The sequence below is a fragment of the Haemaphysalis longicornis genome, unplaced genomic scaffold (genome assembly GCF_048455015.1).
Source record: "Haemaphysalis longicornis isolate Haplotype H1 unplaced genomic scaffold, Haemaphysalis longicornis Haplotype H1 scaffold_7, whole genome shotgun sequence".
NCBI lineage: Eukaryota > Metazoa > Arthropoda > Arachnida > Ixodida > Ixodidae > Haemaphysalis > Haemaphysalis longicornis.
In genome coordinates this window covers 150,012,856-150,036,011 of record NW_027526422.1, presented here as the reverse complement: position 1 = coordinate 150,036,011, position 23,156 = coordinate 150,012,856, and the positions used below count along the sequence as shown (strand labels likewise).

At 47.2% G+C, this 23,156-nt stretch overlaps 1 protein-coding gene across 1 annotated transcript in view; it reads left to right on the top strand.

Annotated features, from left to right (window-relative positions):
* Positions 1–14,784: 14,784 nt before the first annotated feature.
* The window catches only part of LOC144146602 (uncharacterized), a 67,594-nt gene continuing 59,222 nt past the window's right edge, over positions 14,785–23,156 (top strand). The window contains exon 1 of the mRNA XM_077678540.1: positions 14,785–14,992. Within this exon, the coding sequence (XP_077534666.1) occupies positions 14,785–14,992 (208 nt within the window). The remainder of the gene's footprint in view (positions 14,993–23,156) is intronic.

The following is a 23,156-nucleotide window of genomic DNA, read 5'->3' as shown; positions in this document are numbered from 1 at the left end:
AAACAAATACGTTTCCTCATCCGTCAAAACTTCACTTGCTCCATCCCACTCAGTACTTCCCGCTGTGCAAATTTTGCGCTGCCCCGGGCACCCTCTACCATATGGTATGGGAGTGTTCGGCAAACCCCAAAATTCCAAGAATCGCGCACCCTTCCCGTGAGCAGTAAGAGGAGGAGCTGTCCAGCTCCGGTCTCGATTCCCAGCTTAAGCTGGTGGAAAGGCCCGTAGCGGCAGGGGTCTCCAATGGAGTCCTGGACTGAGGGCCCCACACCACATTACGATGCTCCCAATAAAGTTTATCCTTCTCCTCCTCGAAGCGGTATCTGCAGCGTAATAGTCTTCTTGACTGTGGTTTCGCTTGACGTGAAGCAGTTTGCAAGAACGACCTGTTTGATATTGCGAAAGCATTTTTTGATTCAAAAGGTTACAAATCCGGCGTTGTAGTCTAAACATGGCAGAAGGAATGGCCAGTCATTAAAAGAGAAAAAAGGTCACGTAATCAATCCGAACTGAAACGTTTGATATTTTTGATACAGCGGGGATCATTGACATGAAGCACGATACGACATTTATCCTTATAGTGAAACACCAAAAAAGCTTTGAGAGCTTTGCCATTTTGAAATGCCCAGGGCAGCTACCCATGTGTCCATTCCCACAAAAGGGTACACATCAAATTTAAAATGTGAAAAAACTTCCACAATCCGGGTAACGTGTCTTTGTTTTTTGTGCTATCCAAATTTGCAAATTACTTAATAGTAGGAATAGCCCAAAAATTGTAACTGTTTCCCAGCACTGACATTGGAAAAAGGAAGAATATTTTCCTCGTGTAAAGTTACAGCGTAAGTAGCATATCGCTGATTATGCCAGTGCTCTCCACGACGATGTACACACCGCATGCCTCAGCTGCCCGCTCCTTACATACACGCATCTGAATGAGAATAAAAATCTCCTTAACAAATTTCGTGCCTATCCAATAACCAAGACAGGGCTCACGAGAAAAAAGTGGACTGTTTGGCCAAAACACGATTGGAAAGGTAATCGGTACTCCAGTGTAGTCGGGAGAAACAAAAGTAGCGCAGCTTTAAGATGTAAAAAAAATTGCAAAAAAGACGCAAATGCTATTATATTAAAAACTTCTGAAAGGAAAATAGGATAAGAGCGGCCATAGATGCACAAACAACGAACGGCATTGTACCTAAAGGATTGTCCAATAAATGTACGCAGGCGCTTCCGTCTTTGGGGAATACGAGTTATGGTCTGCGTTATACAGCGAATGTAATAATGGTAAATATGCCAGTATGTTTTACGTCATTCAGCTATGTTGAGTAATAAACCTTCGCGTGAACCTGGTTGGCAAAAAAATCACGCCATATCCACGGAATGAATTATGATAAGTGGGGCGAAGCTCGAGAGGGGGAGATCATCGGTAACCGTAACTCTCCCGTGAAAGTTCGCCCATTACATCATTCAGAAAGACGTAAGACTGTGTGCGTACATTGTACAAATCAACTTTTATTTTCGGAGTCAATGCTCCCAGGCCCAGACCTGGTGAAAGACCCCGCGCCATCGAGGACTACCCCGCACCGCCACCACAATTTGTCGCGTAGGATGGGACACAACGGTAAAGAAAGAACTTTTATTTAGGGTGAACTTGTGCCCGAACAAGACGAGAGGAAACGAGGAAAGGTCCTTGCGTCTCGTTCGATCTCCCAGAACGACTGCCTGCGTTCGTGGCGTGATCTCTTGCGTGATCTCCCCCTCGCAGTGCACGTGCGCTCGCGCCTCCGTTGGCGAACACAGACAAGCTCGCGCTCCCGGTGCCGAGTTTGCGCTGCCGGTTGCAGCCGGTTCTTGCGCGTGAAACACGGCCCACTTTGCGACATCTCCGAAAGCATGCGGCGGTCACGTACCACGAGACACAAGGGATGGACAGACCCATGGCTTTAGGAGCTTCGCCCCTAAAATATTTCTTAATCAGCTTCGTACTGAGCTCCCCTTGGTGTAAACGGGAGTCCTCATAATTTACCTCATCATATTCGCAGAGAACATCGGCCATAGTATTTTCCCTCTCCACGAAAGAGCTGGAGCCGTTGTGTATAAAAGACCCCAAATGCGTGTTCAGCCGAGGTAGTCCAGGGTAGTAACTAAATGTTTGTTTGCGTCCTACTGAACTTGTATTTATTTTTGACATTTTGCGCTAAACCTCGCCTATTTTCCCCCACTCGCCAGCAGCCTTCTACAAAAATCGCTAGCGTTTTCTTCTTTTCACCCTGAAGTTTCCCAGTGGTTTTTCCCATGGGGTAGGGGAATTTTCTTCGGCACTTCACCGGTGGCCAACATCGAAAACAGTGTTTGTGGCTTGCGTAGCCACGCAGAGTGTAGTTTCGGTGCTTAGCAGTGATGTAAGGAGACTTAAAATTTAAACCTCCCTCTGTGTCCACCCTTTGATGTGACAGCAACATTGATCTGATAAAAACGCCGAAAAACAAAACAAAAACGTTCGTTAAGAAAAAAAAAGACGTATTTTTCTTATTGAAAGAGTTATCTTTCCATTTCAATTACGCCCAGTTCTGGAAGTTTCTATGATGCGTTAGCATTGCACCAGTCTCACTTCCTTCGTTCTGTCGTTCTGGTGTAATTACAATTCGACGATGTAACCTCGTTTTTTGTTAATACAATTCTCCATCCGCTTTTGAGGTTATTAGAATGAAAACCTCAGACAATGACCTTATACACAAGGCGATTACTTGCAAGTGTTCGGTATCATTCATGCTGCCAAATCATTGTCAGTGCAAGTTTTCTTATGTGTTTTTGTTTTTTTTGTTGCACGTGGTGCTTGGTGTAATTTATAATGCAGGCGACGGGAACATGTAGGAGCCAATGGGCGTGCTTTTTGGCTTTGTAATTTTGCTTCTCGCGTAAGAGTTTTCGAAATTCCGGGCACAGCTTTAACGGCACATTTGCGAACGTCAGCGGTGGGCATTCTTTCGCCGATATGGCCAAGAAACTTCTCTCATTAAAATATTGCTACTGCTCTCGTCAACAAAAAATTATGTTAGCGTGAAAATTCACCATTTATTATTACGGGTAAGTTTTTAAACCGATGTACAATAATATAATAAGGTCATAAAAGAAACGCCCACGTGAACGAAAACATTTGTCACCGTGTAAATTTAGCATTCCATATAGATTATTCGAGTGTTGTGACTTTATCGTTTACGCGAATATGCCCATATACGGGAATACTATAATGATTCCATCGAGGGAAACTACAAGTTGAGATTGGGTTTCGTATGGGGTTCGCTGATTGAACCTGCCCCCAATAATTGCTGCCTCAAGAACAAGAAGCGAAGCAGCTGTCAAACTTTGAGACGCCTGCAGCTTACGGTTGACCGGCATTTACGTTTCACCGCATACTTTCGGAAAGCAAAAACTCTGACATGGAATGCTTGACATCCAGCTACGGTGATGCCAAGGGGGGTAAGTGAGGTTCAATACTGTATTTTCGCCCTACACTTGACATAGCGTGTAGATACTCCACTCTACAAACAGGTTAAGAATGCCGGGTACAGCACATGTGCAAGCAAACGTAAGCAGGTCTTAAAAGGAAGTATGGGGCGTCGTTATGGACTTCGAATAGAGTGTCGAGCTCATGATAAACTAACGGGTTATGAAATAAGAATTCTTTCACCTCACGCTGAGTGGTCCGAGAAGTAACACATTAAAACGTGGGCCCATGATCAGATTTCGCTAGGATTTGTAGTCTTCATCAGGTACAATCTAAGGCATCTAAGGTACAATCTAAGGCATGAAACATCGTTTCGGGAGTCTCCCGTTGAATCCTGTCGGATTGTTTTTTCAGCTTACACCCGTTCTTCTGGATGGTACTACCGGCATCTCGCTGTCAGGTTGTAGCGTCCGGCGGCCACAACCTACTGGTCCATGCGGTGGGCTTCCCCACAGTTTCTCTATACCCTTCCACGTTGTAGCTGACGTCTTCTCTCAACTGCGCTATTGTAGCGTCGAACACCGCTGAGGTCTGCGTTCTGTACGCAGCTTCAATAAAGCCTTCTGCATAAAAAGCTGGATAAATGGGATTTGCACAACAATGATACACAGCGAAATTCGGTCTAATCACTGTATTATGTCGCAATATGGAGGAGGGCTATCTCTCAATATTTCTTGGCAGTTCCCTTCGCAAGAGTGGCTGTGTAGGCCTAGCCTGTCAGGAAGCCACTGAATACGGGGATTCACTCTTCTGACGTGGTGACTTACAAGAACGTTCTACGATGTCCTCGGCGAGGTCTCGATACCGGCGTGCCTTAGAACGCTATTTTCCTCAGGTGGCATTCCAGAAGCCTCTGCCCGTAGTAGGACACGTGTTTCATAGCCATGGGCAGTTGCATATGTTTTTGTTTGTAATTTTCGGTTTGGCATGCTCTCTTGAAGTGCGCCGAGCGTTAGTTGCAGTGTTACGCTTCGAAAGTTTTGTCCACCCTGAATCGTCAAGAAATGCACCACGTAGCGTGTATTAGTGAGCTTGTACTATTGTGACGTCGGAATGAAACTACAATCGCTCACAGAAGTTACAGCAGGTTCGCAATTCGCCTTCGAAGAAAATGTCCGTAATTAGTTGTCCATGGGCGCGTATTGTCTTGACTCTTTCCCCGTTAAACTGAACTCTTCGTCGACGCCGACGATGGGCACCCTGCGAATGTATCACTTGTGCTTCGTCCTCATCCAGGTGCCTTCTTTGGTCCCGATGATGTTCAGTATGACACTGTTGTGTTTACTGAACTCTTGTTTGGTATTGCAACTTTTCCTGCAGCAGTGACTCCAAGACGTGCTAGAACGGCGCCGTTCCTCTTGTTTTGTTCCGTCATTGCTGAGAGAAGCCGCGGTGACACTTTGTTTTCCTTTCAGTTCTTTTTTCGCAGACGAGGCATTCACTGACACTCGGCGTTTCTGCGTCCTTGTTCTTTATTAGAAAGTCTCGGCGTCATTGCAATAACGGCAGTGCGGTGAGCGGCCCTAATTGAGGGAGGGTCGAATGTGATTACCATGTATGTAGCGAGTGACCGCACCCCTCTCGGCCACGTAATGACTTGCAGCTGTGTCCGCATCTTAGAATGGCGGCGAAAGCTGTACTGATCACGTAACTGCCCGCGCTCATGCCAGTTCTACCAGATCAAGTGACAGGAACGCGCGCAATTTTGTTATTGTGGTTGCTATGTTACGGTTGCAAAACGTGAGACATGTTGAGCAGTTTTCCCTCCGCATCTTCAACTAACCGGTGGTACACTGGTTTAAATGCCTGCATTGATACCCAAGAGGTGTAAGTTCGAATTTGAAGGCCAGAAATCCTTTATTATGGAGCATTGTCTAGGGCGGCAAAAGTGAGAAGCAGGAAGCGCTACAGACAGACAGACGGAATTTCTCGTTCGGCGAATGTAAACCTGCTTCGAATTTAAAATAAAATACCACAAAAAATAGCACGTCTTTTGGCTACCACTTATCCTCTAGCTCCTGCATCACGAAGAAGGTGACCTTCAGTTTCTGTGGAGGTAGTGCCGGACACCCAAGATGATGCTTCTGCAACCAGTAGTTTGAGTGGGTCTGGTTTGAAGGAGTCAACATCGGTGGAAGACCACGAAAAACCTAGCCCTGAAGAAACCCTCTTGCTTTCAAAAAATTTACACCATCTTCCCGCGAGGGGAACCATGGGGTAGATGCAACGCATCGGGGGTTGCCGTTGCGTTTCCGTTATGTTAGCGATGTCAGTGTGTGGATTTCTGTTGTGTATCTTATTTACGCAGCATGTTCACCCCCGATGCGTCGCATCTACCCCATGGTTCCCATCGGGGGAAGATGGTGTAAATTTTTTAACCGTGCGCAAGCTGCGCGCTAACGCACAGCTTGCACGGCGACGGGAGCGAGCGCAGCCGAGCGCTGCCCGAGCTGACGCGCAGATGGCGCTGCGGTGAGAGCGGCGGAGCGCGCAGCTGCCGCGGCGAGGAGAATGGGAGAGGGATGCGGACTACGCCGCGACAACGACGCGGGACAAGGCGAGTCAAAGAGATGCGTTGCTGCTAAAAAATTGTTGGACAGTCTGTATATGTTGTCCCATGGATACTGGATACCAAACCTTCGCAATGTCAAGTTTATGTAACTCCCTTGTCGAGGATATGTACCATGCCCTTCAATCTTAAGAAAACAGAATCTAAGCACAAGCTTTGTGTGGTGGTGTGTCTGGTTCTCTCCGCCCTCTTCGGACGCCGCCTTCGAAGTTCCCTCATTGCCTGGCTCCTTTAGTCACGCGCATGGCGCGACAAATACGTTCCGCCCACTTCTCGCCTGTCTACTGTTCCCGCCGGCTGTCATCAGGACATAACAATGTTACGAAACAAGCGCGCCGTGCCCAGCTCTTTTTTGCGTCGTATTTGTTGTTTTTATAATCTAACCGGTTTATCAAATCACGGCTTAGGTTTGGAAGAGAAAACACACTGGCAACGGTGGCTTCGGAACCCGGCCCCCAGTGTCTACCAAGACTACATTCGCAATGTTTCTTTAGCTTACCGAACATCACTACAGCCTTAGTCACATCAAACAAGTCCCGAAGATATGACATAAAACAAACCAAAACAAAACATTATTTGGTTATTAGTAAGCACTATGAGACCTGTATAGAGAAAGAATAAATACCCAAGTTTAGCACGGTGCGTGCACTGGAGTGAGGTGACAGCGGCGGCGCATGTTCCAGAATAAAGTGTCCGCGCGTTCAGTTGACAATGTGTTTCCAGCAGGAGAACCACGAAGCGCGAATCGATGAGGCTCTGGCAAAATGGTGCGTAATGCATTTGGGCTAAGGTCGATATTGAAGAACTTAATATTGCTTTACATTATATTTGTCGTCCGGACCGACTTTTTGGCATGATCTGTGTTGCTGCACACCAGAAGTGCACGTATTGCACTCTATATCAGACCATTAGTAGTACTCGTTTTTACGTGACCACAAACGTGTTGGCTGCGGCAATGAAAAAAATGAAAAAAAAAAAAACTCCATCACGCGCTAAGTTTGAAAGCCTGCAGTGGCGTTACCCCGAGACCTGTATTCCAACCCAAATGCAAATGCGCACAAAAACGAGAATATCAAAAACGTGAAGGGGCTGCTTTGAGTTTGCATTTACACGCTCAGGGTGTACCAAAGAAGTTTGCAAACTCATCGATCCAACGCCACAGAGGAAAACATTCGCAACGTGACGGCTGCCGCTTGAGAGAAAACAGCAAAACAAGAATGATCTATTGATTTTCGTGAAAGCATTAGATGAGTTCGTAGGTACAAAATCTGACGTTCTACCCAGAAGATGGCAGAAAAACTGGGGTGGTGCATAGAGAAAAAATATAGCGTAACTAAGCTTAAAAGAAAACAATCAGATTTGGCTGTTGAGAGTACACAAAAGAGGGCTTCGTAAGTAAGGGCCGATCGCTCTTGCCAACGCCATGGGGCTTGAAGTAGCTATTGAAATGTTGACCCAGAGAACACGTCGTGGGTTTCGACATAAAAACACGCTCCCGCGAGTAAATCGAAGCACGTGAATTTTAAAAGTAATATTTAGGCTAATGCCAAAGTACGTTTCAAATAAATGATTGCTTTGCTTGGTGGGGCGAACGCTGGCGTGTGTCACCTAACGTTAGCCCTAACGTCCCGCTTTTATCTCAAATTTCGTCAACCGGTACCCGCATCTTTACGTGCAATCAGTTTGATGTTCCTTGGCACGACGTAATGCTGAACGTTGCGTTTGCATATCCTAACGCCACAGGGGCGCATGAGAAGGGCGACTGGGCAAGGCTATAACGGATACAACACGACTTTTTCAGGCACTAGCATGAACCTCTTCAGAACTTTTTCAAAGACACCCATAGGTAGGGCCTGGGGGGACTTTTTAGGAGCATTGTAAAATTTAAAAAGTTTTAAATTTCAAAAGGAACAGTTGCGCCCCCTTCATCCCTTCCATCTGTAGTAGTAGTGGCGACTGTTATGCGGGTGACCACCTCGCGACCTCCTACGTCACAGTAAAAAGCTAGGTCAGAGCAGTCATTATCATCGAGCTCCCGCACTGCATGCCTGGAAGTCCGCGTGAACTTCGAAGCCATTAATCGGTGGGCCAGGCGCTGCTGCCTGTCATCATCATCATCGGTAGTGAGTACGACCGGGAGAAGCTCGCACACTGGAGCGCCTTATCTGGCTGGAACTTACCTCTTTAATCCCAATAGTAGCCAGCGGCATCTCTCGAAGTGTCGGCTAGGGCTGATTCCTCGAGAGATGGAACATGACTGTCCGCACGCCTTATTTCTTTTTCCTCAGCATGATGCGGAAGCCAGGGCATAGCCCCGCAGTTCAATACGTTTTCCTTAGAGTGCGTACTTCGCGAGAAAATAATTGCGAAGGTGGCGCGGCTGACGCGCGGTTTCCGGTGGTAGCAGTTATTAGATGCAAAGCATCTCTTGCTCGGGGCTATGTCCGGCGTCCGTCAGGACGCACCTCTCCCCCTACACTATAAAAAAATAAATAGTTATCGGCGCCCGGTATCGATCCCATGACTCTCTGGACGCAACTGGAGGTACGCGGCGCTCTTCTCACTGCGCTACAAAACTTTTTTTTTCTTTATTGCCGGTCTTCGACAGTGCAACGCAACATAAAGGTACTACAGAAAACACACAATCTACAAAAAGGCCGCCATGCCATGGTGGACTGGCGTTGTCATTTAAAATTCTCTAAGCATGGCGAGGGGTTCCACCCTTGGCAATCACTCAGGAACATTCGCTCTCTGAATTTCAATGAACTGGGAAACAGTTTCGCGGAAATATTTTCGCGTCGGCCCCGCGTCTACATCACAGCTGAGCCATGCCATACGCGACCGCCAAATACTGTGCAGGCCCAACAACATGACAAGATCGTACGGCACCCCATCCTATATACATAAAAACAGTATTCCATGGGGGTTCAGTGGAAAGTCCTTTTGAAGTGTCCTTTGGAAAACATCCCATAGAAACACTGCTGCCCAACAATAGAGAAAGACATGCTCCACCGTTTCCGGTTGTTAGCAAATAGAGCAGCCGGTTCCCTATGGCATAGAAATCCCCTTATCCTCCATCCATGTTGCAACTGAAAGCGTGCCCGTGTGTAGTTTAAAGAAGAAAGACTTCGCTCCTGGTGATACTTCCATTCGCTTAACCCTTTTTAGAACATCTTGTCCTGGGCCTGCACAGTATAAAACTCTGTGCATTGGTACAAGTAATACCACATCGCATACATCCTTATATGATTTTTTCCGCGTGACATTAGCCAAACAGTGCATCGAAAATCGAGCAAACAAAAAACAGGATGACGCAACAATCTCCTTAAAGTATCCATAGATTCTCCCTGTCATACTACTCGTAGAAACTACGAATTCGGGCAAAGCCCACATTAGCCGCACTTGAAGTACTGTGCGCAGAAAAGGGTCTTGAACGTCCCGCAAAAGCAAAAATCGATTCACAAGCTGTTTTACAAATAGGTGCGTCAGCCTTAAGCCACCATCGCGGGTTCGACAAAACTGAGACAGGAGCAAGTGCTACGAACGCGTTTTATGTCCTTGACTCATTGCAACTATGTCAAAAAGCTACTGATACAACGAAGGCACGCGAAGCTGAACGTCAACGAAAACGACGAACTAAAAACTTTAGAGGAGGATGTCAGCGTCTCTTGCCCGGGGGGATGTCCCGCGTCCGTGCCCCGTCCGTAGCGCTCCTGATGATGATTGTGGCAAGATGCCCCTAGGGACTGGCCAACCAAAGAACCCATCAGGAGATAGCTTCGCGTTCAATCACCGTCGTCATCTTCCCGTAGGGGAACCGCAGAAGAAGAAGGAGAAGAAGACAAAGCTACGAAGACGAGGGCGTGTACGTTGCTCTCAGCCGGTGCACCAACATCAACAACCTTTACCTCACCAACGCTGATGGAGACTACCGATTCTACCACAGAGACGACAACATCGACAAGAACATGATGGACGAGTTTCGGTGCCCCGAGAACCACCGCCTACTCACCGTAACACAACAGTACTTGCGTGCCTTTGCCACCGGTGTCGACACGGACGTGGAATTCCCTCTGGCGCTACTAAATACCAGATCACTCAGCATAACGGCAACACACTGGAACCACACGAAACCCCCATGATGCTTCGCATCCTCATCAGGGTTCCCCGCTGGAAGATGGTGTATTTTTTCCAACTTTGGGGCTTTGCACACGGCGAAGTGTAATTTGAATTACTAAAATTTGTTTAAAACAAATACAGCAAAATGAAAAACAGTTTAAAGCAAATTTTTGATCTTGGTAAAACGATTTCAGAAAAAATCAGGGATTTTGACAAAACAAACCAATCTCGCTCACTTTAACGCCCCCTATCTCCGTATTTTCAACAGTGACCAACTTGTGAGTGATAGCTAATGTGGGCAAGATATTTCTTACCAGATCTGAAAAACATCCGTTTTCTATAAATATTTGCAAAAAAAGATTGGCGGCTGAGCGTTTTTTAGAAGGAATAAGTCTCGTACCCCGCGCGGGGTACGAAACAGATTCTTCCGCGCTGGCTCCTGCCCCGTAGAAGTGACGGCACGCTTAACTTCCGGTGACGTCACTAAATATACGCCATAGTTACGCCATTTCATGTCGCAGGCACGGGGTTGACGGCGTGTGCCATGTGGGGTTCGGGCCATGGTTACAACTGCAAGCCTGTTCTGCCAGCGTTCAACAGGCTCCGTGAAGTAATTTGTAGCATAGAGATTCAAGGCACATTGTAAGGAATCTTTGGCGAAGTATCAATAAAGGTTCTGCGAGCTTCCTCCGCTCTGTGCATTTGCCAGTTTCTTTTTGTACAATTCGATTGCCCAATTTGTTCTCTTATTTTCTTTCATCTTGCCATGTATTTCCTTAGTGTCTTTAGTTTCTTATCACTGCCGGGCTATGCCACTCAAGCCCTACGTGGCGATGGCAGGCCAAGCTTCTTGTCCTGTTTTCATAACGACATAAACGATCTCATCGTATCACCATTTTATTGTTCAACCTCAGTTAAATTTGCGGATGCTTTCTGCATAACCCCGCACAAGCTCATACAAACTTACACATGTGGAACACTCCCCCTTGTGCACTAATTCCTTAAGGAAAGGGTTACGTGAACGGCATTTCTAAAGGGCGTGGTATCGAGAACTGAGGCCTAAACGCAAATGAAATTGCAAAGTCACAACGTTTAGAGGGCTAGTTATCGGCGCTGTGCTTTATTCGATTTGTTTTGGGCATGCATTTCACAGCCTGCCTTTTAAAATTTGCCAGGCAAACACACATTTTGACTGCTCGATGAAGCAGGTGTAAATGCGACGTGTAAACGGCCCGTGGTCGCCCCCGCCCCTCTCCCCCACAAATGCTGACCGACGAGCGAAAACTTCCGATATTCTTTATGATTCTTCGTACGTACAAAACTTGATAATGCTGCAAGATAATTTCGATCAGCTATTGTGGCGTGAAGCACGGTGACGGGCCACACTCTGGCGCTTCCAGTTGTGAGCGATAAGCAGGAGGAGAACTAGTGTACTGCTCAGCACGGCGAGCAGCAGGGCAGTGGGAGAGAGCCGGCGAATGAAACGGAGGAGTAGGTCCGCCAGTCTTATCCTTGGTGCTGCTGCGGCTGCCTGCTGCGAAGAGGGACGTTCTGCCGCATCTGAGGGGAGAAAAGGAACCAGGTTAACACTCCTACAACAGTCATCGCCAACGGCCACAACTTTAGGCACTAAGAATTAACGTTTTAAGCCCTATAATAGTCACTGAAAAGTGGCATTGTGGCAGATATAGACACCAAATACTGTCATTTAGGCAAATATAGGTTCAATGTGTGTTTACTTCAGCAGCGTATTTTACGACAAATTTTTGACTTGCAGTAACACAGATTTATGTGAAATGCCGGCTGACTCGACAACAAACGAAAGGCAAACCCGGCCCATCCATGACAGATCCCAGAATGGTCCATGACAAACCAGACCCATCTCAATGATTTGCTGCTTGGATCTGTAACTGCTTTCACTCGATAATTGTGTGCAAAAAAAAAAGAAAACAAAACGCTCAACGGCTGTTGAAGTTGGGGGAGCCTGCTTGTACTTCGGGATGGTCCATGGCCTGACTTCATGTGGAATATCATAATGCCTATTGCCCAGAACCTTCAGAACTTCTTTTAGCAAGGGAATCCATCCAGGATTTTTTTGTCAGACAGAATGGCAGAATGTCAAACAGGAATGGCTCTATCAACAACCGGTCGTTCGGGTGATGGTGGCGGATCTGTCCTGGACCATCGAAATGAAAGCAGCATTCTTAGTCAGATTTGAGCCGCTCTCACCTGCGGAAAGCTTTCTGCTACGAGTGTGAAATGACCACACGAATGTGCCAAGTGACGTTCAAGTGTAGCGTGGTATAAATATTTTGGGCTGCGACTCTTTTGTCGACTGCACAGCCGTAATTCTACCGGCGACTGTTTTTGTAGTAGTTGTCTGCCCTTGGCCGAGATTTTAAGGGGTAACAACGGGCTTTGGTGAAACAGGCACAGTTGATAACTGTTGCTTGAAGACACAACTGCGCTTCGAAGAACGATCCAACACCAGTGTGCCGAGTGCACAAAGGTCAAGGCAGAGAATGAAAGACTAGAGGCCGAATGCGCGAAAGTTCAGGCAGAGCTAAGGAGTCTTAGGGAAGAGTTCGCTGCCCTCAAGGAAGGAATAACTACGCAGACCAACGAGAAACGCAGGAAGATGGTGGTAAAGAAAGATATCCCAGTTGAGCCGGAACAGCCTAGAGTTGAGCCACGAGAAGAAAACACAGAAATAGTTGAAATAATCACCAAGACAATCGAGGCGCAACTGAAACAGTCTACAGCGAGTATCACAGAGCAGCTTGGCACACTAACAGCACGGGTCGATTCAATGTACAAGGAATCGGGTGCCTTGCACAAAAGAATCGAGGTGCTTGAAAAGTCTCCGAGCAGGCGTCGAGAGAAGCCTTACGACAGACCAAACACGCAAGATCCCCAGGAAGGCTTCTCGGGTAGTAGCAATGGCCCGTAACCACAAGTCGAAGCAAAGAACAATATGGCAGTGGAACTGCAGGAGTATTAAACCTAAAGTCGGATCCCTGCAGCAGTATATAGGAACAGTCAGTATTCTACCAGACGTAATTGCGCTCCAAGAAACCAATGCACCGGTTAAACTACCGGGCTACATGACTCACGGAGATTCCCAAATCAATAATTCAGCCACACTCATCAAAAAGGAAATCACAGCCATACAGCATTCGTTAACCCAGCATGAACAAATCGGAGTGCTGTCCGAACTGATCCCCAGAAAAACAGGAAGAGCCCAGAGCCTGTTCGTCCTCAACGTGTACTGTCGCCCCAAGAGGAAGCAGGCGGAGATAAAGCAAATAATTCAACAGGCGGTGCGAGTAGCAGCTGATAACCCGCTCATCATTGTAGGCGACTTCAACGCCGCTCACCCACTGTGGAGATACGGTTACACCAATAAAAGAGGCACAGAACTCAGCCTTGCCATGGAAGAAGAAGACCTCACGCTGGTCACTGACCACTTGGTCCCCACACGAATGGGTAACAGCGTCACCAGGGATACTTGCCCTGACCTCACGTTAGTGAAGAATATTAGTGAGGTCAGCTGGACCAACACAGGTGAAAACCTAGGCTCTGACCATGATATCATATCCACAGTCATCCTAGGTCCCGAGTACCGAGCCCACCTAGGTGAGGCCAAAATCACTGATTGGCACAAATTTCGTGAACGCCGGGAAGCCCAAGAATTATCTAGCGAGATTACAAGCATACAGGAATGGGCCAGAGGAGTATGGGAGGACATGAGATCCACGACCCAGAAAGTAAAGACCACCACGCAAGTGCCTAGCGTCGATCCCAAGCTGCTTCACTTATGGGAGGCCAGAAGAGGACTGATCCGCAGGTGGAAAAGACAACGCCACAACAGAAAGTTGAAAAAGCGCATAACCGGACTCACCGCGGAAGCGACGAAATACGCAGCACAGCTGAATAGAGAGAATTGGCTCTCCCTTTGCGATGGTCTAAAGGGGACTCTTAGTAGCTCAAAGACGTGGAGGCTGCTGAGATATTTGATAGACCCGGCCAACAGCAAAGGCCAATCTCGCCGCACAATGACGACGGTTCTGCACTCATTTCTCGGGACGCAGTCAGAGCTACTAAAGAAATTGCAGGGCAAATACTTGCCACCATCGCCTGTTACGCCTATCTCAGACTACACGGGAAGGCCAAATCCTGATTTGGACAGGGACATACAGCTATGCGAGGTGGAAGCTGCAATGGCAAAGCTTAGACGCAACACCACTCCGGGACGAGATGAGATTACCAATAAAGCGCTAAAAACCTCGAGCCTTCCTCGGTGACTGCTCTCACCGCATACATGAACACCTGCTGGAAGAGCGGAACCCTCCCACCGGAATGGAAGACCGCAGAAATGCGATTCATTCCCAAACCTGGCAAGGAACCACACATTGAAAACCACCGTCCCATCTCTTTGACTTCTTGCGTGGGGAAGCTCATGGAACACATTGTCCTCACGAGGTTGCAGAAATACCTAGAAAGCACCGGAAAACTGCCATCAACCATGTTTGGCTTTAGGCCGCATCTTTCAACTCATGATATCCTCTTACAACTGAAAGGAGATATCATGATGCAAGCCAACAGCCACACGCCAAAAGGCATACTGGCCCTCGACCTAAAGGGGGCATTTGATAATGTCACCCACCAGGCTATCTTAGTAAACCTCAATGGTCTAGACTGTGGGAACCGGACTTACAACTATGTCCGAGACTTTCTGTCAGGACGGAAAGCAGTTATCAAGATCGGAGACATTGCGTCGGACCCCATCGACCTCGGTGGGAGGGGTTCGCCACAAGGAGCGGTTCTGTCACCCCTACTGTTCAATATCGCCCTTATTGGCCTCCCCGCTAAACTAGGGGTCATACCAGATCTGCACCATGGCTTGTACGCCGACGATATAACGGTGTGGACTGGAAAGGGCCCGGTGGGGGAAATGCAGGACCGCTTACAACTTGCCGTCGACGTAGTCAATGAATACGCGATGAGCTGTGGCCTCTCTTGCTCACCGCAAAAATCAGAGCTCCTCATGGTGCACAGGGGAAGGCGGCAAGCCCCAAGCATCGAGATCATCTTGGATGGCCATACCATCAGGCCTTCCCGTCAGATCAAGATCTTGGGAATGTTCTTCCAGGCGGACAGCAGGAACACATTTTTTATCAGCTGGCTCAAGCGCACTACCGAACAAGTGACACATATGCTCCGAAGAATAACGACAAAGTCTACGGGCATGAAAGAGGCGGACACACTTCGGCTCGTTGAGGCCTTTGTGATTTCCCGACTGGCTTACACCCTTCCATATGCCATACTCAATAAGACTGAAACACCTAAATTGGACGCATTAATCAGAAAGGCATATAAGCAGGCTCTGGGCCTCCCAGTAAGCACCTCGAATGAAAAACTTTTAAAACTGGGTATTCACAACACAGTGGCTGAAATCATCGAGGCTCGTCTATCAAACCAGCGACAAAGATTGGGGTCAAGTATTACTGGGAGAAGCCTCCTAGGCAGACTAGGAATGACGTCCCCTGAAGAGGTACAGTATCGGGATATGCCAATCGAACTGCGAGAGAAGATTGCAGTAGCGCCAATACCGCGCAACATGCATCCAGTACATCATGCAGGCAGAAGAGAGGCAAGAGCTCGTGCAATCGGAAGGGTCAATGACAACAGGGCCAGCACGGTCTATACTGATGTGGCTGACTACGCCAGAAGGGGATCGATGACTGCTGTTGTGACAACCGCAACGTCGCATATTACCAGCATTACCCTACCCTGCACGACCACTGACCAAGCAGAAGAGGCTAACATTGCCCTGGCCATCTCTCAGACCACCGCAGATACAGTTGTCACAGACTCCCAACAGGCATGCCGAAATTACCTGCATGGAAGAATATCCAAATGTGCCTTAAATATTCTTCTTCAACGTCCGCTTCACCGACGAGTCAAAATACTCTGGACTCCAGCCCATTCGATCCTCCAGGGCAACAACACCGCCCTTAATACTGCCCGAGAGCTATCCCGCCGGGCACCACGAGGGATAGAGGCTGCGAGCCCATTGCTCACCTACCACGAGATCAGCCAGCATTACAGGCTCGAGCGCAAGATTTACCCCCCGGCCCACGAATCCTTAACGAAAGCCCAGGAAAGAATACTTAGGCTGCTTCAAACGAATACGTTTCCCCACTTGACGAAATTGCGCCTAATGTACCCGACCCAGTACTCCTCTCTGTGTCAGTTTTGTGGCGAACCTGGCACGCTCTACCATATGGTGTGGGGTTGTCAGAAAAACCCCAAGTTGGACAGAATTCCTCGCCCGTCTTATGAGCAATGGGAGAGCGTGTTGTCCAGTTCCAGTCCGGAAGCCAGCTTCGGTTGGTGGAAAGGGCTGTCGCAGCTGGCACCACGAATGGGGTCCTGAAATGAGGACACCACTCCACATTTTTTTTCCTTTTTTTGCTAATAAAGAAGTTTATTCTCTCTCTCTCTCTCGAAGAACGATCTTCACTGCAGGTATTTATTCGTTGACTGATCAGAACGACCTTCTCAGCTCTTCACAACACCGATGAATTCAATGGCTAGTAATGCAAGTGCCATAATTTTGTACAAATTACTAAGCCATTCTGTTCTCCGGAAGCAGATAACTAGCGAACCTGGGGATATAGCACCATTCAGTAACCACGCACTATACACCGATTATCAATATTTGACAGCACGTAATATTCTTCGCAGCTAATTCCCTTATTTCTAGGTTTCCAAATGCCGTTTAATGTTAGCCGGCACAGCAATGACGGTGGTCACGACTAGAGTACTTGGAATGTGCCGAGATGGCCTGTCCTATAAATGCGTTTTTCGTGCCTTTTTCGTTCTACATGTTCTGCATCTTGCCAGCCAGCAGTGTACCAGTGATCGCCGGATGACTGTGCACGTGTTCTTGGCGACTCCTTAAAACCTCGGTGTGTCAAATGTGCACGTGATTTTTCTGTTGGAGGCGTCTTTGACCTTAAGTGGCGTGTACGAGGCTGGGTTGCGTTAATTTGTTTCTTAGCTCAGGGCACATTGACAAACGTTGCCTGCCGCTGGTCTGTGGCACTGCGCTTCAGAAGGACATACAGCAAAACAGCTGGTGTGGGCACGGGAGTCGTCGGTGAAGTTGGCTGGAGTGTCGCTGCGAACGGGCCTCAAGCGGCTCGGGCATTGTGGCGAGGGTGAAATGGTGGCGGGTCGTGCAGGTTAGCTTATTGTGCCTGAAAGATTCTTGGCACTAAGTTTGCGTTTCTCGGCGTGTTTGACACGGCTCGCGGGTTTTTGTCACAAGCTGCGTGCGACTGGCACCCAGTTGCAGGCTTTTGAGGCGGCAACAGTCCTTGCGGAACGTCAACTCGAAAAACCGCAAAAGACAAATATGACAGAAATAACGAATCTTTTAAGCGCTGCAAACCCCATACAGGCACGTATAGTGACAATAAGCGCTAAAAAGACAATGGCTCATAAAGGGGCTATGCAGACAAAATTCAAATTGTTTTATTGGGATAATTTAATGTTTTATAGTGCCTGAGCACTTTTCCGGAAACAAACGATGCCTTTGTCACTAAGAAATATATCAAGTTAGAATTTTGATTCTCCCGACAAAACATGTTTTCGTGAGGTTTACAATTACGTCACAAGAACAGGTCTTCAAGCGAAATCTATTCCGCCATAAGGCCTGACAGCCGATTACGGAGCCTTGTTTACCATCAGTCTTCCTAGCTGGCGCTACCATATCGTGCCGGGCCGTTTTCTACCTTTGCTTTCTTTTTGCCCGTATTTCCACCTGGCTTGTTTTTGTTGACGGGGCCGTGCAGACAAAATATAATTTTGGTTTACTCTACAAATTTGGTGTTTTGTTTTTTGTAGCGCTTTTGTTTTTTTGTAGTGTTTTGTAGCGCTTGTTCGGCAACAAACGATGCTTTATACCCTGAGAAAGTAAATATTTTAGGTCGAAATTTCCATTCTCCCATTAAATCGTGCGCTTTCGTGACGTCGGCAATGCCGTATTAACAGTGGGGTCTTAAAACTGCATATAGCCTGGTGACCAGGGCGGCTACCATCTCACAGGCGCCCATTGATTATCTTGGTTATCACCTACTTTAACAGAGGCCGCTGCAATACTGCTGAATGCCAGTGGTTTGTCGTGGCCTCCGCGATCGGCTGCCGGCGGCGCAACGGCGCGCCACCGGCAGCTGATCGCGGAGGCCGTGGGTTTGTTAACGTGTTTATCGCCCACTTTCATAGATGGCGCTCCAATACTGCTGAAGTGCAGGTATTCGCGCTTTGCTTCTGGACGGACTTGTACACCGGCCGTATTTTTATTACGGTCCACACTATTCGTTTCCGAAAATTTTAAGCCGTGACTACACAAACATGGTCACGTGAGCAACCGTTCCGCTTGTGTAAGTTGGTCAGTGTTGTTTCCGCGAAGTCCAGCGCGTATGACGGCTGTGTTAGCGGTGTCAGCCGGCAAAGTGCCGCACTAACTGCTTTGGTGTCTACGTGTTCTTTCGTAACCTTAATTGGTCACTCCCCCCCCAATCCCCCCCCCCCCAATTCTTACTGCTATAAAAAGAATGTACTCTACATTTAGTGAAAATAGCTCGTTCACCAAGCTTCATCAATATTTCTGGCGTTTTTTAGTTAAAAAAGCGTCTTCGTGCCTGGAATAAAAATGTGAGTACCGACGTCTGCTGCTTCCAAACTGATACGCTTTAATGTTGTCTTCTTGATCCTTTAACCTTCCTTTCAGCTGTTAGATTATCTTGATATGCTGAACTGAGTGATTTAACTGTGTAGTCGGGAACAATCCACTGCAGTAGAGTACTCGACTTGCGCCGGGATGAACTCGTGAATAAAATTATGGATTTTAAAAGCTGTTCCACAGGAATAACGAATGCATCGCAATCTTACCTAGCCGTCTGCATATCTGCATATACCAAAGTAATTTTAAACCTATTCCTTCATTTCATGCTAAGTACTTCAGCTTTATTCATACGCAATCTTGCCACAATAGGCTGGGTTGGTGCTGCCCGAAACAATAAATAAACGCAGTCTTTCACCATGCCTTTATTACCGCAACCTCTTTTGCAAATGGACTGTCCGGAGTACACCCTGACGCATGCATGATATGGAACCACTCTTTAATAAATAAAGATAGGTTTCCACGCCCACTACAATCAATGATAGTGCATGTCCCCTGTTGCTTTTATTGCTACGCTAAGAGGCAAGAATATTTCTTGTTAGCGAACGCAAAGGAAGGAAATTTTCCAGGATCAAGAAACAATGTAGTGGCTCGCTCTGAAGGCATGTAACCAAAGCCTTTGTAAATCCATCACCACTGTGTGTGATGGATTCAAGCCGGAAGCTACGCTTCCGGCTTGAACCTAGTGCGCTAGAAATCGGCGGCTGAGTATATTACAGTACACACTCGGCACACGGTTCAAAACGGGTCAGCATTGGTGGCAGTTTCTCGGTGAACGACAAGAGAAGGCACAGCCATAGCTTTTTTTTTTTTTAGGTAGAGTTGAACGTGCAACGCTCGGCCAGCTCCTGTTTAAGCTCACGAGTGAAATTGTATTTATGTCATTTTTATGACCTGACACACTCCAGTATTTAGGTAACTCTACTTTTTCAATGAAGTATGGTGGACTTGCTGCCATCTTGGAAGAACGCCATGGAATGCTCGTTAACTCCTTGATCCCCTAAGCGTTTAATCACTGCTCCGCGAACACCTAGCCCAATGCCACTTATTATCCCTAAACAGAACATATAACTGTGTATTATGTATGTGTTCTGCCAATTTCTCGATTACCATGTTAAAAGCGCGAATCCGATATGCAGTTAAGTCCTTCCGAAAACTGGAATCTTTTTTGGCTGTTTTAACGTGCCGCTTATGCGGTTAGGTGTTACATTAATTAATAATTGGCAGGTAGCCCAGAGCATGCTGATTATGTTTTTCAGCTCTTTGACACCACCTGTGTTGAGTGTTATTATTATGCTAGACTTCGAAAAATTCTAGAAATGGCTTCGACTTGAATCCAGGCCAGTAAAAAGAACTAGGTGACTTCGACTTGAATCCAGGCCACTAAAAAAACTAGGGGATATTTCTGTAGGCCGCGAAAGCGAACAGTGGCTTCTTTCAGCACCTGCTCAAGAGATTAGCTGCGGTGTTCCAGGTTGATGGTGTTCGGTGAATATGCTGCAGGCAGAATAGTGCGTATGTGACTGGTAGATACTGAAAACGTGCTATCTAGGATGTTATCTTTTTTCAACTTGACAAAAAGAATAGGGCGAACATTTCAAAAACCAATATATTGAAATATCACCGAACGTTCATATATCTTACCCTCCTGGGCTGTTGAATCTTGGCCATGCGACGGCTCGCTTGGGGCGACCCCAGGGCCGTTTAATGCCGGGCCAGTGTCCCTGCCATCTCTGCCATGTTCCGCAGGAGCGTTCCCGGAGACAAGGTTTGCCAGCGACGAAACGGACTCGGAAGTCCCCAACTCCGCGTCGGACTCCTGGAAATCGCACGGAGCTGGCCCATCGAGGAGGAGGGCATGTTCTGGTATCATTGTGGAGGCTCCGGGCTGTGCGAAGGCTTCGCCTTTGGTCCTGTTCCAGTACGAAGAGCAAAAAAGTTACAAATTCTTGTAACCATTACTACTCAGGGGCCTCTGAATGCTATCTTACCTTCAATGGTGATCTGGACCGCGAGAAAAAAGGGTAGTGAGCGTCATCGCCAAATCAATGAATAGCTTCTTCTTCGTCGTCACCTTCTATTTCTTCTGCACTATAATAAGTTTCTTACGACCCAATCCTGACTTTCGCTGAACAAATACTGATCTGGCTTTTCACATCAAGCACGCCAAATTCCTAGTACAAAAAAATAAAACGGTAATCAAATACTTGTCGAATTTATCGTCCTCATAAATTGTAAATAAACGTGCGAGATGATCCGATTATTACCCTCCGGGTGTCCTTGTTAACGGACCGTCCACTAAAATGTGAAACAAGAAACCGAACCTTTTCATACTCTCTCAAGCATGCAGCGAACCATACACGCTTGTATTCGTCGCTGGGCGATGGAAGTATCGTTGGATTACTAGTATTTTGTAGCCGCAATGCAAGCAAGCGGAGCATTGAGGTTTATTGCACCTTCGCCTTATTTAGGCTTTGTACGACACGCGCAGTGCCCCGTTTGCCTCTGGAGCTTGAAACAAGATCAACATTTTCGCGGGTTTTCGCGAGGACTGCCATTTTCGCGGGGACTCCCACAACGGAACTCTTGCAGTTGAATAAATATTTATTCCTCATCTTCCTTCACCCACGATCATCATCATCGTCAGAGAAAGTGGGCTTTCATTCAAGGCATTTTCGATGTGACATGCGCCATCAGTGAGAAATAGAAAGCTTCTCTTTAGTATGCCCCAACTTGTTTTTTGCGAACAACACTACGTTAGCGTTGCACCTCCTCCCAACTTTCTTCAAACGGTACGATTCACTGTGCAGATGCAGGGTAACAATTTTTTTTCTTATTTTTTCTATCGGTACATCACATGCAGGAGACATTTTTTTCTTCACAAAATGTTACAGCTTTTCACTTGCTGACACATTGACTCCATCACCATAGCTAGCATTTTTGAGTCTGCATAGCCGTACACTGGAAACAGACTCAATTTGGTATGTTTTTTTTAGTGTCCCTTTTCCGTCAGTTTTCGCGCTGTGAAGATGTACAAGTTCTCCAAACACGTTCGGACAATCATTAGTTTTGCTACAGCATCGCTTGACAAGTTTAGTTCTGAAAGGTTATAGTGACGTTTCCCTTCCTGTACGTGGGCTATGTTCAAAGGCACCGGATTCTTTCATCATCATCAGCCTGGTTGTGTCCACTGCAGGGCTAAGGCCTCTCCCAAAGATCTCTTAATGAGCGCGTCATCTTCATCACAGTCATTATCATCATCTCTTCATCGATTTCTTTTTTTTTATACATCTGGTGTAGCAAGCTAGGCGCCTTGGCCAGGCTAACCTCACCTGTATCATTAAAGACTACTCTCTCTCTCTCTCTCTCTCTCCCAAAGATCTTCTATCCACGCCCACCGAGCGGTAGCTGAATCCGCTCTTTCCCCCATATTTTAGTAGCTCATCTGATCATCGAGTCCTCGACCACCCCTTGTGGCGTTTACCGTCTATTGATAGCCACTCGATCCAAGTGTTGTCCCTGATGCGCATGACGTGACCCGCCAATGCCCATTTTCTTCGCTCAATTCGAGCTAGAATGCCTTCCACTTTAGTCTGTTCCTAATACATGCAGCTGTTTTCCTATCCCTCTGCGTGACCTCAAGCATTCTTCTTTCGACGGCCCGTTGGGCCGATCTACGTTTTCTTTCAAGTCGTTTAGTGACACCCTAAGTTTCTGCGCACTACGTCATTACTGGAAGAACGCATTCGTTAAATACCAGCTTTTTGACTAAAATAGGAAGCTTGGTAGTCAGGATTTTTTATCAATGATTTATTTGGTCAGTTCAGCTGCCACAGCCGAACGATATCGTGCCAAGCATTACACATAACTGCTTAGCAAGCATCGTCTAAGGCTTCAGTGGGAGGCACGTGCTATTCTCGGCGCGTGTGCGTATGCGCGTGAGCGTGTGCGTGTACGCTTATGTGCGTGTATTCACAAGCGGGTGTGTGTGACACTTTGCTAGGCTTCAGAGTACACACACAGGATTACGAATACAGGCACAGACTTCTTGTGACCGGCCTTCCTAGTGTCGACACTCTGCTTCATGATAGGTGCAAACCCGGCACTTCAAGTGTGATTAAGAGCGTTGAATTAACGTGTTGGTATGCCACCTCCCGGCCTCAAAGCTGCCTAAATGATACCACGCCACCCTTAGTTACAAAAAGCTG